The 13446-nt window shown below is 36.3% G+C and overlaps 1 protein-coding gene across 1 annotated transcript in view; it reads right to left on the reverse strand.

Moving 5' to 3' along the window:
- The window catches only part of LOC128015375 (dedicator of cytokinesis protein 9), a 99702-nt gene extending 86722 nt beyond the window's left edge, over positions 1–12980 (reverse strand). The window contains exon 1 of the mRNA XM_052599175.1: positions 12492–12980. Coding sequence (XP_052455135.1) covers positions 12492–12608 — 117 coding nt within the window. The 5' untranslated portion in view covers positions 12609–12980. The remainder of the gene's footprint in view (positions 1–12491) is intronic.
- Between the last annotated feature and the right edge of the window lie 466 nt (positions 12981–13446).

The raw sequence follows: 13446 nt of genomic DNA on the forward strand, positions 1-13446 counted from the left end.
GAACATCTCTACTATTTTGTACTACCCCACCTCCTCAAAAAAAAATTTTCTAAAGGCCATATGCCATAATGACTATAATGTTATATTGAAATGTTAATGTTGAAAAATTTGGGATGCACTAGGCTTCCTGTTTCAGCCGCATATATGAAAATACAAAAATGGTGTGCACATCCCAAACATCCAATTAGGACGCAGGTGCAAGACAACTGAATGATATAGACAAATAAAGAAGTGAAGTCTGAACACTGAAAACTACTGGTCCAGAGGAATTTAATTAAGCAACGTTTCGACCTTCAGGTCTTCATCAGCAGCATATATGCCCATTTAAAATGAACGCACTTTAGTACAATCCAAATACATTAAAGGACTAGAGATATGATGACTAGTTGCGTATTGTTATGGTGCAAAAAGTCAAACTTCAGAGGCTTGTCATCAATAACTTTTAATGGAATGTTTATGTACATCCATGATTAGCTGCAGGAATCTGTGAGGGCAATGGACAAGAACATTGGTGCAGGCTTAGTAACAATTACACTTGTATGGTTGTCTATTTACAGTAAACATTATAGTGCTGTCAAAATGAATGATTAATCCAAGTGATTAATCAAAAACTAAAACTGAAAAATAAGTCATAATTCTGATACTTTCTTGATTGATAGCTTCTTGTATTTGGTACATACGTCTGCTATGTCCAGTGTTGGGGGGTAACGAGTTACAAAGTTGGTATAGCCTTCTTATCACAACATTGTCAATCACATCGTCAATCGAAAACGCTAATTTATTCAAATGTCTCGCTACCGAACTACCTACAGTAGCTTAATTTGTGGAGGACGAAGAAAAAGCAATCATTTGGTAAATGAGCCAGTGAGAAATAATAACTTTTAAGTAGGGTCCAGTGCCTTTTCAATACTTTTAAAACGGTACCGGCTCCTAAACGGTGCCTGAACCGATACTTTAAAAAAAAGAACCACAAAAAAACTATGGATAACTTTAAAGAACATTACAAATATTTAAAATAAATCCAAAGCTTGTTGTGCAAGTTGTACTTCCCTTAATCTAAGCCTAATAAATGTATTTCACAATCTGGGTCATTATTTAATGCAAAAGCACACATAATGTTTCTACTGTATCTCTGTCACTCACTCTGATATTTAGTTAAGATGAGTGCTGTCTGTCACTGTCTTTAATCCGTCTGTGTATTACTGTATGCTCATTCTTTATAAAGTAGCAACAATGTCGTTTTTAAAATACAGTACTGTGCAAAAGTCTTATGGAAAAATTAGTATTTTCTCCCCAAAAAGGGTTTTAAGCCAGTTATTTATATCTTTTGCTGCAGTGTGTCAGTAGGAAATATCAGTTTGCCATTAATTTTAATAATAATCTAGTGCGATTTTGAATGCACAAGCAGTCTGACAACGGCAAAATGAATGTTTGGAAATGTAAACTGATATTTTATACTGACACACTACAGCAATATATATAAATTACTGGCCGAACACCATTCTTTTAAGTGAAAATACTAAAGTGTCTAAGACTTTTGCACAGTAGTGTATGTATAAAGTACGTATGATTAAATTAAGTATATTTAAGTAAGTGTAATTAAAGTATGTGTTCGTTCATATGTGTTAAGGGCTAGATTTTCGCTGGAGGAAACGGCTGTGGTGTGATGAGCGAAAACTTTACAGATGAGAAACCGACTGCTACCTCGTGACCTTTTGTAAACTGTATTTATGACAAAGAACTGCACAGATATGGATATTCTAACAATCTATCGATAAACACACACCTTGTGTCCTCTGTTTGTTTAAGTGCGCATGCGCTGCTCCGTTCGCGGTCTGTGCCTCTGCGGATTGTAGAGCGCGCTGAAAGACGGGAGGAGACCGGTCTGACGCTGGTTTCATGTGAAATTTAAGCGGACTGACTCTGAGGCGATCGGATACCGGTTCCATACCCAACCCTACTTTTAAGAAATATATTTTTTGATAAACGAACCCAAAACTGTCTATGTCCTGGCTGCTGGACTGTGATGTGATTTGTGTCACGTGCAGGTGCGATGGATCGCCTACAGACCAATAGGGTGTCGGAATGGTATATGTTTATCCTTCTCATCCAACCACAATCAAATTCACTCCATCCGGATGGCGCGATTTATCTGGATAGGTTTTTTTTTTTTTTTTTTGAATGATGACAAGGCAGAATGTAAACAAGCCGAAATGAAACAGCAGTAACGAAGCTATTTTTAAAATGTAAGGAGTAGAAAGTACAGATACTTGCCTGAAAATGTAAGGAGTAGAAGTAAAAAGTCGGCTGAAAAATAATCACTCAAGTAAAGTATAGATACCCCAAATTTCTACTTAAGTACAGTAACGAAGTATTTGTACTTCGTTACTTGACACCTCTGGTTACTACAGTCAAAACGATGAAACTCTCTGCACACTGTAAATCTGTGTTTTCTCAAGCTCATCATTCTGCGCACAGGATGCGGATCCGTGACGCTCTATATTTGCGCCTTTAGCATTATAATACTTTTCTGTGCAAAGATTATTAATGTTGCTGCCTTTATTAATGTGCTATGCATTTAAAAGAAACGTCTTATAGATTTCTATATAAATGTATATTTTTCATGAATGTATTTTACAACAATGCAAAGAGCAATGTGTACATTTCATCAGATTTTAGACTTATTCACTTTTATTTGTAAATAAAATATTTCACTAGATTTTAAATTATTGTGCAACCGTGATTTTTCTAGAATCTAGAGTATCTTTTGCTGCTGAATTATCCACTAACCTAGTTTATAATAGTATTTTTGACATAGATTATCATTGTATATTTTTTCATTTGTTATTTTTCATTAAAATTAAGTTGTGTATATGTAGTAGATTGTGTTTAACACGTAAAAGAGTGATGATCAGGTCAACACAGAGAAGTATAGAAATTCTACATTAACAAAAAAAAACTGCGCTGGTATCAGATTGGATCGGTATTGCCAGATACTCAGAAATTTTGGTATTGGATCGGATCGGTTCCGAACAAATGGTATCGTTGCATCCCTGGTTTAAAGGAACAGAGCTTAAAAAGCCCTGCAAATAACATGCCATGAATTAAGAATATGTTCCCACAACTTTTTAATTAATGGACATATTTTATTATTTTTTTCTCTTGTTTTAGTTCAATTGTGGCCAAACTGTCATAATTTGATCCCTTCAAATTAATTTTTAGCTAATTAATCTTTAGTATTAATTTAGCTAAACCGTGGCCACGACCACAAGTAATTTGTTCAAGTATTTAATTAAATTGATGCAACTGATTAATAAAGTGAACAAATTAATAAATGACTAAAACTTAAAATTTGGATTGTGCACAGTTATTAGACACTCAACTAAAGCATTCAGTATCAATAATGAAATGAGATTAGAAAATTATGGCTGATTATCATTTAGCTAACTTGATGGCTTAAATTTGGGTGTGTTCCTCCCACAAAGTAACTACATGCTTTTATTATACTTTAAGGATGCGTATTTGCAATTATTGAAGCTTGACAGCATTCATCTTCTTTAACTGCCATTGTGTAGCAAAGTTCTTTTCTTTAAAAAAAAAAATTTGTGAGTGAACTATTCATTTAAACGTAAGCAGTTTGATTCAATTGTTATATCACAACATAAACAAAAGAGCTTCTTTATAAATGTATTGCATTCCAGAACAGCCAGTGTCTAAAAATGCAATCCAACTTCCCATCACTCAGCATTCTATGACTTTCAGCTCAGCATTCATACAGTCCTGGCAATGTGTAGATCACGTGACTGCTGGATTCTCAGTGTCCTTTAACAAGCCCACAGGACAAAGTGTGTTTAAAAATAGAACAGACACCCAAGCTGCTCTCATCCATAATAAATGGCAGTGGATATCCAGTCAGCAGGCCTCACCTGCTCCCTACACACACACACACATCAGTTACAAAGCCACAAATGCACTAATGAGCCCAGGCACCTACATTTTACACACATTTAGTATTAAAATTCTCAGTAAAACAGCAAGTGAAAAGTATTGCACTATTATAGCATTGTTACAGACCACATAGTATTAAATGGACCACAGATTCTAAGTAAAATACAAAATATGATACAGTACTTTTCGTGACAATAAATTACAATTTACTCTCTTAATGGTGATTATTCAGTAACTTGATCTGTAATAATGAGAGTTCAATTTAACGTATGCTGTCCACAAGCAGGGCCAGTAGCAGTCCATCTGGGAGGGTAACAGACACCACGAGCAGGGCCTTTGATATGTGTTACAGGACACAGATGCATACACATACACAAACATCATAAAAGATATAGACACGGACAGCTGTGTGATTGCCACTGTGAATGAACCGCACTAGCTTACTGAAACGTATGTCGGAGGAGGACGTAAGCCATTAATTGAAATGTAACACCCATATCGATCCAAATGTTCATTCATGCCCCTGTACGCCTATCCTCATTTAGCTGATCTCACAACAGCTACAGTGAACAAAGGAAATAAGGAGTGATAGGTCACAATCTATCGTCAAAAACCTATTGTGTGACCGGAAAACCAAAAACCTATCGTGGGACCGGAAATGTCATGCTTTTTACAACATAGGGCTTATGTAAGTGTATATATGATCTTGTAAGAACTAATCAGTCTCTGAAGCTTTGAAGCTCTGAAGCACCCCCATAACACTTACACTTACACTTACACTCTGACTCTGCTTTATGAAAAAGCTTCTTATGTCCCCTTTCTTATTCTTGTTTGGCATCTACAAAGTATGAAAATGGGCAAAAAAACCCCCGGAATATTAACATGTTTTTACTCTGGCCTTTGTATGTGGCAGAAAGACAGCCCTTGTAACTTACCGTCGGCGTCGTCAACATGCGCGCGCACACAAACCACCCACTCGCTGCTAGTGCAAGCAAAAAAGTAGTCCCGGCCTGCGCGTGTGGCCTGTCAGATACCTCGCCGCCAATCAAATTACGGCGTTTCTTGTACTGTCGTCGTCCTGGCCGTTAGAATCGATCCAAATAGCAGTGCAAAGATCCAAATAGCAGTTCAAAGGAGCTTGCTAAATATTGGTGGGGACAAATTTGTCATCTCAAAATATTGATAGGGACTAGTACCTAGCGTCCCCCCCTAAACCTACGCCCATGGTTTGTAGGACAGTCAGTGACATATAAGTGTCCACGATAAAGAAAAGGAAAAATCATAGGAATAAAATATTTTCAAACATTAATAAGCAATTAGACATATTTATTTTATTTTATTTTTTCCTGAGAAATAGTAAAAAATGATTAAGCCAAACTACACTAGCATTTTATTTTGGAGAATTGCATTAAATTGTTAAAGAGTGACAGTTAAGACATTTACATTATTACAAAAAAAAATTTAATTTCTAATAAATCCTGTTCTTTTAAACTTTTTTATTAATTGTATCACACTTTTTCCACTCTGATAAAATCAAAAAATGTTTCTTGAGCAGCAAATCAGAATGATTTCTGAAGTATCATGTGAACCTAAAGACTGGAACAATGCTTGTATTGTATATTTAATCAATTAATTGTAGTCCTGGTAAGTGTAACGGACCCCAGCAAGTAGGTGCTGTGCTATTAGCTTCAGTCATTTAGCCTCCTTGTTAGTGTGTCTGCCTCCAATGCCGGAAACCTGCCTCCAATGCCGGAAACCAAGGCCGACTCGGAGCAAGTATGAGGTGTGACAGTGAGGACCCAGGAGAGAGGGGTTACATAAGCATAAGAGAGTTATTAAAAAATAATAATAATAATTACAGACCCCAAACTTTTGAATGTTTTTTTTATCATATTATTATATATGGAAGGTTGTATCACCCTGAAAATGTTTACTTCACAACCTCCCAAAATATAAATTTGAATTCAGAAATAAAAAATATTGAAGTGGTGCACGGTCTATACAAACCAGATTCCAAAAAAGTTGGGACACTGTACAAATTTTGAGTAAAAAAGGATTGGAATAATTTACAAATCTCATGAACTTATATTTTATTCACAATAAAATATAGATAACATATCAAATGTTGAAAGTGAGACATTTTGAAATGTCATGCCAAATATTGGCCCATTTTGGATTTCATGAGAGTTACACATTCCAAAATAGAAGACCTAAGACTGTTGAGCAACCAGAAGCCTGTATTAGACAAGAATGGGACAGCATTCCTATTCCTAAACTTGAGCAACTTGTCTCCTCAGTCCCCAGATGTTTGCAGACTGTTATAAAAAGAAGAGGGGATGCCACACAGTGGTAAACATAGCCTTGTCCCAACTTTTTTGAGATGTGTTGATGCCATGAAATTTAGAAATCAACTTATTTTTCCCTTAAAATTATACATTTTCTCAGTTTAAACATTTGATATGTCATCTATGTTGTATTCTGAATAAAATATTCAAATCTGAAACTTCCACCACATCGCATTCAGTTTTTATTCACAATTTGTACAGTGTCCCAACTTGTATTTTTTTTATGTATTTGAGTAACTTAGATTAAGAAAAACAAATTTAGCAACATGCCATTGTGAATATGATTATAGTTATGCATTAGTGCCAGTATAAATATGTGCTCTTTGAATGTTCAAATTAAAACCGTTCCAGGCCTCTTCTGTGCAGATCTGTTTGATCAAGTGACCTGTGAACATCAGAGGAGACTAATCCTTTTGGATTTAATTTTATGGCCTGATTTCCCATGAATCCTCTCTAAAGTTGTTTGAGTGACATATTAGGAATAATGATCAGATGGGTTTTCACTTGAACAAGAAAGCAAGGACAAAAGGATCAGAAAGACACCAGAAAAATATGCCACGAAGCATGTCCTTTGGATTGAGAGATGAAATATATGAAAACAAATTAGGAGCCACTGACCCAAGAAACTATGTGTGTGTGTGTATTAAATGTTTATACACCATCTATTTATCTTCTGTCTTTAAACATGGGTGATAATCAAAGATGTCATTAAAATGTACAGCACTAAGTCACAAAGCCTTAATTGATGTCAAAAGGGTAAATCCAAAGTCTAATCACTGAACCATGAGTAACCACGGTAACACTAGCTGGACCGAAAAACACTGGTCTGATTCAAAACCTTGTGGGTAAACCCACAAATCTAGGGAACTGCCACTCTGTCTTCCAGTATCAGGACATGGCTACAGAAAGAGTTTATTTACTGCGGAAGTAGATATAACAGCATTTTAATGTACAATTGAAAGAGTTCCTCTGGTGTAACCCTTGGGCTTTATGCCTTGCTAATAATAGTCATAATGGAGACAGATTAAGCATGTAACCTCCAAATTTTTATCAGTGATTGTACAACAATTTTTTTTTTCAAGAGGCCAAGATAAAACCACTAAAATTAAAACAATTCAGCATCACTTTAAAGCAATAGCTCATCATCAAAAAAGGAAAATTCTGTCATAATTTACTCATTCTCATGTCATTCCAAACCTGTATGGCTTCTTTTGTGGAAAACAAGCAAAAATATCCTGAAGAATCCAACCTGCTCTCTTCTATACAATGAAACTGAATAGGGACTTGGCTGTCAAGGTCTAAAATGGACAAAAACTACCATAAAAAAGTATTATAAAATTAGTCCATCCAACTCATGGGCTAGGCAATATTCCAAGTCGTCTGAAGTCATACAACAACTTATAACTTAGGCTGTTTTTCACACCTGCAACAGCAAATTAGATTTATGCCACAGGTAAATATTTTCAGTGAATTACTAATTCAATCATGGCTTACTCAAAAAATGTCAATGTGAGGACCAGCATAGTACCAAACATCAGCACACAAAAATATAAGCAAAAGCTCAAGTAGATTTATTCTATCGAGGTCTCAAACAACATGGAATATAGTAAAATAGTTCTATAAGGTACTTTAATGGCAAATTAATGTTCAGAAGAGCTACATTAATTTGAACTCCAGTAAAACATTAATATTGTGAAATATTGTGACTAGGGCTGTCGATTATTTTTACGATTAATCGATTAATCGGTTTATGTACTTATATTTTATTTTTTTCCATTTTTTCCCCAAGTAAATTATTAATAAAGGGTCTTTATCATTCAGCATAGATTTTTAAGAGATTTTAACCATTTTGCATTGTCATATCCTCATCAAAAATATACCTGGAGTTGTTTTATTATGTTAGTAATCCTTTGTCGAACTCTTCTGCAATCAAAACACTGACCCATACTCTAGCAAAATTCACAAGGAGATTTCAAATATTGTTTTCACCATGGCAGTCCTTAGAGCTCCTAAAGTAGTTTAACATCCCAAACAAAGCTTAAGGAATCTTTGAGAACATATTTTCACGAAGTATAAGGATAAAACAGAATAAAATTGCAGTGCATTGTATTTTATTATTTACTGGGAAAAAGCTTTATAGCTTATGCTGTGAAATTGTAAACAATCCTTCGAAAAAAAAGTGCCAATGGCATGAAACCTGAATGGAACTCACAATTTTAAGTAAAATCCATCAGAAGGTTGTCCAGAAAAAAAAAAATTGGGACACACACAAAAAACCTGCTGTGTGAAAAAGAGCAGTGAATACTTAGAAAAGAAGTGCATTTTAAATATACTCAAACATTTACCTCTCTCATTCAGTCATAATTAGGCTGCAAGTCTGAATTATGAACTGGTAAACGACAAACTGATCACGTAACATGTTTGTAAAGCTTTATATGTTAACTGTTAAAAAGCAATGTTATCAGCTTTTACGACTAAACATTTGCAAACAACCTTGTACTGGAGAATCTGCACAAATAAAATTCTTAGGGGCCGTTCACATATCGCACCTAAAAACGCGTGGAAAACGCTAGTCGCGCCGCTTTCTCCTTCTTTCCAAAGCGCTCGGGCAGAAGCGCCCCTGAGGCGTCTGCCTTTGCTAAGCAACCATGACGTGCTCTCTCCATGACGTGCTCTCTCCATGACGTGCTCTCTCCATGACGTGCCCTCTCCATGAAGACCCGGAAATTTCAGCAAAGGATAAATGGATGCGGTGTGGACGCGCCTGGAAAAACGGGCGTGTCGCGACCGCGTCGCTTCCATTATGAGAGTGCATACTGCGCGCCTACATAGGAAATAACGAACTTGAGCACGCAAAAGACACGATATCTGAACGGCCCCTTAAACAGTTCAGTAGTGCAGAGTTTACAGGTTACTCTTCATTTTGAAGGCTCAAAGTAAAGTACTCCCACTTCCCGCTGAATGCTGCAGAGACGCTGTTCGGGAAGCACGTGACATAAAACGAGGCCAGCTATTGGCTATTCGCTACTTCACCTTCTGTACTGGCTGAGTAAAACCTCCGGTGGCTCATTACTGCCACACTTTGGTCACCGCAGATTTGAAATATGCACGAAATGAGCCGCTTATGGCAAATACAATTTATTTAGCGACGAATCGATTACTAAATTAGTTGACAACTATTTTAATAATCGATTTTAATCGATTAAATCGATTCGTTGTTTCAGCTCTAATTGTGACTGGTATTTCTTTCTTTTTTTTAACTTACTTCAGTCTTCAGAATCACATGATCCTCAAAGGGTTAGTTCAAAAATGAACTGAAAAATGAAAATTAGCTAAAAAAAACTACTCGCCTTGAAGTCATCCTAGGTGTATATGACTTTCTTCTTTCATACGAATCCAGTCTGAGTTATTTAAAAATATATATTTGATCTTTCTAAGCTGTTTGATGCCACTAACATAATGATGCATCGGTCCTATTGAAGTTTAATAAAAAGCGCATCCATTAAAAATAAATGTCTCACACGGCTCAGGGGGGGGGTGAACAAAGGCCTCCTGTAGCAAATCAATGTCAAAATTCAAAATAAAAATATCCAAATTCAAAACGTAATAATCACTTTAATCTAGCTTGCGCTCACTGTTGTAAAATGGAAGCAGTTCCAGGGGAATGACATATGAGGTCAGCGTTGCGCATGCACCGGTGAGTCTCGTGAAAACTAACGTTTGTTACCATGAGCAAAGGAAGCAAGTCTTCCTTACTTTAGCAAAGGAAAACCAGTCTACTCTTGGCTTATATCAAAATCCTCTGACATTCTTCTTTACAAATCCTCGCTTTTTACTCCTAATTAGTGACCGTTGTTTCATTTTAAACTCTCCGCTGCATTTCCGCATGCGTCACTTCTGAGTGGCGCATGCACAAAACTTACCTCATACGTCATCCTCCAAGAACTGTGAGCGCAAGTTTTAATGGATGTGCTTTTTATTAAAATTCTCAAGGACTGATGCAGTGCAACACCCGCTGTGTGGCATTAAACAGCTTGAAAGATCGGAGACTATTTTTAAAACAACTACAACTGGATTCGTCTGAAAGAAGAAAGTCATATACACCTAGGATGACTTCAGGGTGAGTAATTTATGGTTTAATTTTTATTTTTGGGTGAACTAACCCTTTAAAGGGGTCATATGGTGCAATTTCAGGATTTCCTTTCTCTTTGGACTGTTACAAGCTGCTCATGAATAGATAAGATCCCTAAAGTTGCAAAGACTAAAGTTTCAAACCCAAAGAGATATTCCTTATAACAGTTAAGACTCATCCACGCCATCCTAAAATGCCTCGTTCAAACACGCCACCTCATGTCTACATCACGATGTGGAAAGATTTGCATAACACCGCCCAAATGTTCACGCAAAGAAAGAAGGTGTGCCATTATCGTGGAGATACTGTTTGGTTGTTAAAGAGAAACTACTTTGTTTGTTCTTCCAAAAGAGGACACAACTAGAAATCAGTGGTTAAGTTGTATTTGCAACACTGTTCCAGAACAATTCGACCCAAATATTCAGACGTGTGCAGCACATTTTAAGGAGAACTGTTTGCTGATCCTGGGAGAGAAGACAATAATGCTGGCTGTTCACAGTCACAGGCTGTATGTATGTTTACATATGTAAAGGATTTGCCACTGATGATTCAAATGCGAGTTTTATGCAGTGTAGAGTAGCGCTTTTGTTTGTCATTTCTCAGATCACAAATGCGACATGGTTTTAAGTTTATGCAACGCAACGCATAAATAAACAGTATAAGTCATTATAATCCGTAATTATGTCCCCACTGGGTGCAACAAATGCCTTGTTTGTAATAGGTTTTATTGTTTTTGTGTTGTTGCATCAGTATTCTGACCGGGACACGTATCACAGTATGGCAAGGGGTGTAACATTGTCCTTCACAAGCTCAAGGCATTCGGCCAATCAGAGCACACTTCACTTTTCAGACCACTTTTCAAGATAGGTGAGGGCATAGAGGAGTCAATAATGTAAAGTATGAGGAAAATAATGTGTTTTTTTCAACCTTAAACCACATAAACACATTTCATTACACCAAATACACAAAATAATATTCTTTTTAGCATCATCATATGAACCCTTTAATAAATAATTATAATATGCTGATTTGGTGCTTAAGAAACCTAACATTCAGGTACATGGTTCTTTGATGAACAGAAAGTTTGAAATAATAGTGTTTACCCTAAATATATATTTTTTATGTCTTTAAGTTGTCAAAAATGACCGTTTGATTAATTCAATACATCCCTGCTGAATAATAATAATAATAATAATAATAATAATAATAAATGTTATTAACCCTAAACTTTTGAACAGTAGTGTATGTATATATTTATCATTTTGGTAGTGTTTCTATTCAGCTTTAACTTTATGAAAAATAAAAGTGTCAACATTGAACTTAATTGCTCTTGTTTGCTTCACAGAGAAACAAAAGTAAAATGTGCATTTTTGTGTGAACTATTCATTTGAGTGCACGAAATTCCTTGATATTTAAATGGTGTTCCTATAGCACAAAAAGAGAACGGCAAACTTCAGTTTAGCGCTTTCATGTGCATTCAAGTATTACTTTAGTAAGGCAAAATCTGACTTATGGTGCAATCAGACAGCTCGATCATAGCTGTGGCCTATTAGTTCCAGATGGAACTTTCCGTTTTTACATAACAGGTAATGAATAAAGAGACAGCAGCCTCCTTCTGCTGCTCTGAAAGATGAAGTAATGTCATGTCAACTGTTAAGTAAGGCTGCTATAATCATTTCAGCTTAGAGCACAGCTGAATCCTCTCAGAAGCTTTTTCCATTTCTTCCCCAGTCCAATACAATCACAATTAAATGACAAGACATTGATGCAAAACTATTTTAAAGAGGTATGGTTGAAAAAAAAAAGATGATGGTGGCAATGATATCACAGGTGGCAGGTGCCCAATTTATGAGTCGTAAAACGTTTGAGCCCTCAATGACATTATCTGATGCCCTGTTTTTACCTTTCTCTTTGAAGCTCCCATCTGAGCATGTTAATAGCCATGTCCTATATTTCTTATTTAGGTCATTATGTGAATAAATTACAGCGACTGTAATAGAAAAGCACTACGACAATTAAAGTGGGACTTGAACCAAACGCAAACTTTTAGGATGTAGTTCACTCACCACCAGTACAGAAGTGCGCACCACCTCGGAGACGCTCTGCCGTAACTCAGCGGCGGTGCCCGGTTTACTCAGACCGCGCGTGAACTTTCGTGTCTCGGGCTGAACCGAAGAGGCCATCGCACCTTGCTTGTGTTAAAAGACGAAGTCTATGAAAACATGTCTATGAAGAAAAATTAACGCAGTCCTGAGAGGAAGTCCTCAGTTGGGACCTGTCCTTCACAACGCAGCAACGCATTCCCAGTTCCCACAGTAAACGACACCATGGAGAGCGACATGTCATCTGTCCTCTTCCAAGCTACATACTTCTGTGCTTGTTTTCGCAGCGTCGGATGGAAGCTGAGAAGTATAACGCTTTCCTGTAGCGCTATTGCACTTAGTGAGCGACGGTTCCCCGGTATGGCGCCTCCGTGCTAGTTTCGCGCCGCAAGCGCGTGTCAGTGCGTGATGAAGCTCCCACAAAGCACGTCATACTGAACTGACTCGTGTGTTATTATTTGTTCTGTTGACGCGCTTATATGCAATTTAAAACATTATTTAAAACGTTTTGTTGAACAGCAAAACAACAGGGAAATGATAGACAACACGAACAAGTTATATGATGCTATCCACAATAAAATATAAAGTATTTTTAATTAACCATATGATAATTGTTTATAATACGCTATTAGTTACTTACTTTTATGGACATAATGCATTAAAACACTATCACATCAACATGCAATAGTCTTAATTGTTCAGTCAATTTAGTAAAGATGTATCCATAATCTCTGGGTTCAATTATGTATAAAATAATTAAGGCACTACATCGTGTATTATAAAATATAATGAAAACAAGTTATGCAGGTTTCATAAAGTTTCACCAATTGTTGTAGATAAATAAACTGCAATATGTGATGTTACAATTTAAATTTTACTTAAGTCTGACGGTAAAAAAAACTAAACAAAAATTGCTTTA

This window comes from Carassius gibelio, chromosome A6 (genome assembly GCF_023724105.1).
Source record: "Carassius gibelio isolate Cgi1373 ecotype wild population from Czech Republic chromosome A6, carGib1.2-hapl.c, whole genome shotgun sequence".
Lineage (NCBI taxonomy): Eukaryota > Metazoa > Chordata > Actinopteri > Cypriniformes > Cyprinidae > Carassius > Carassius gibelio.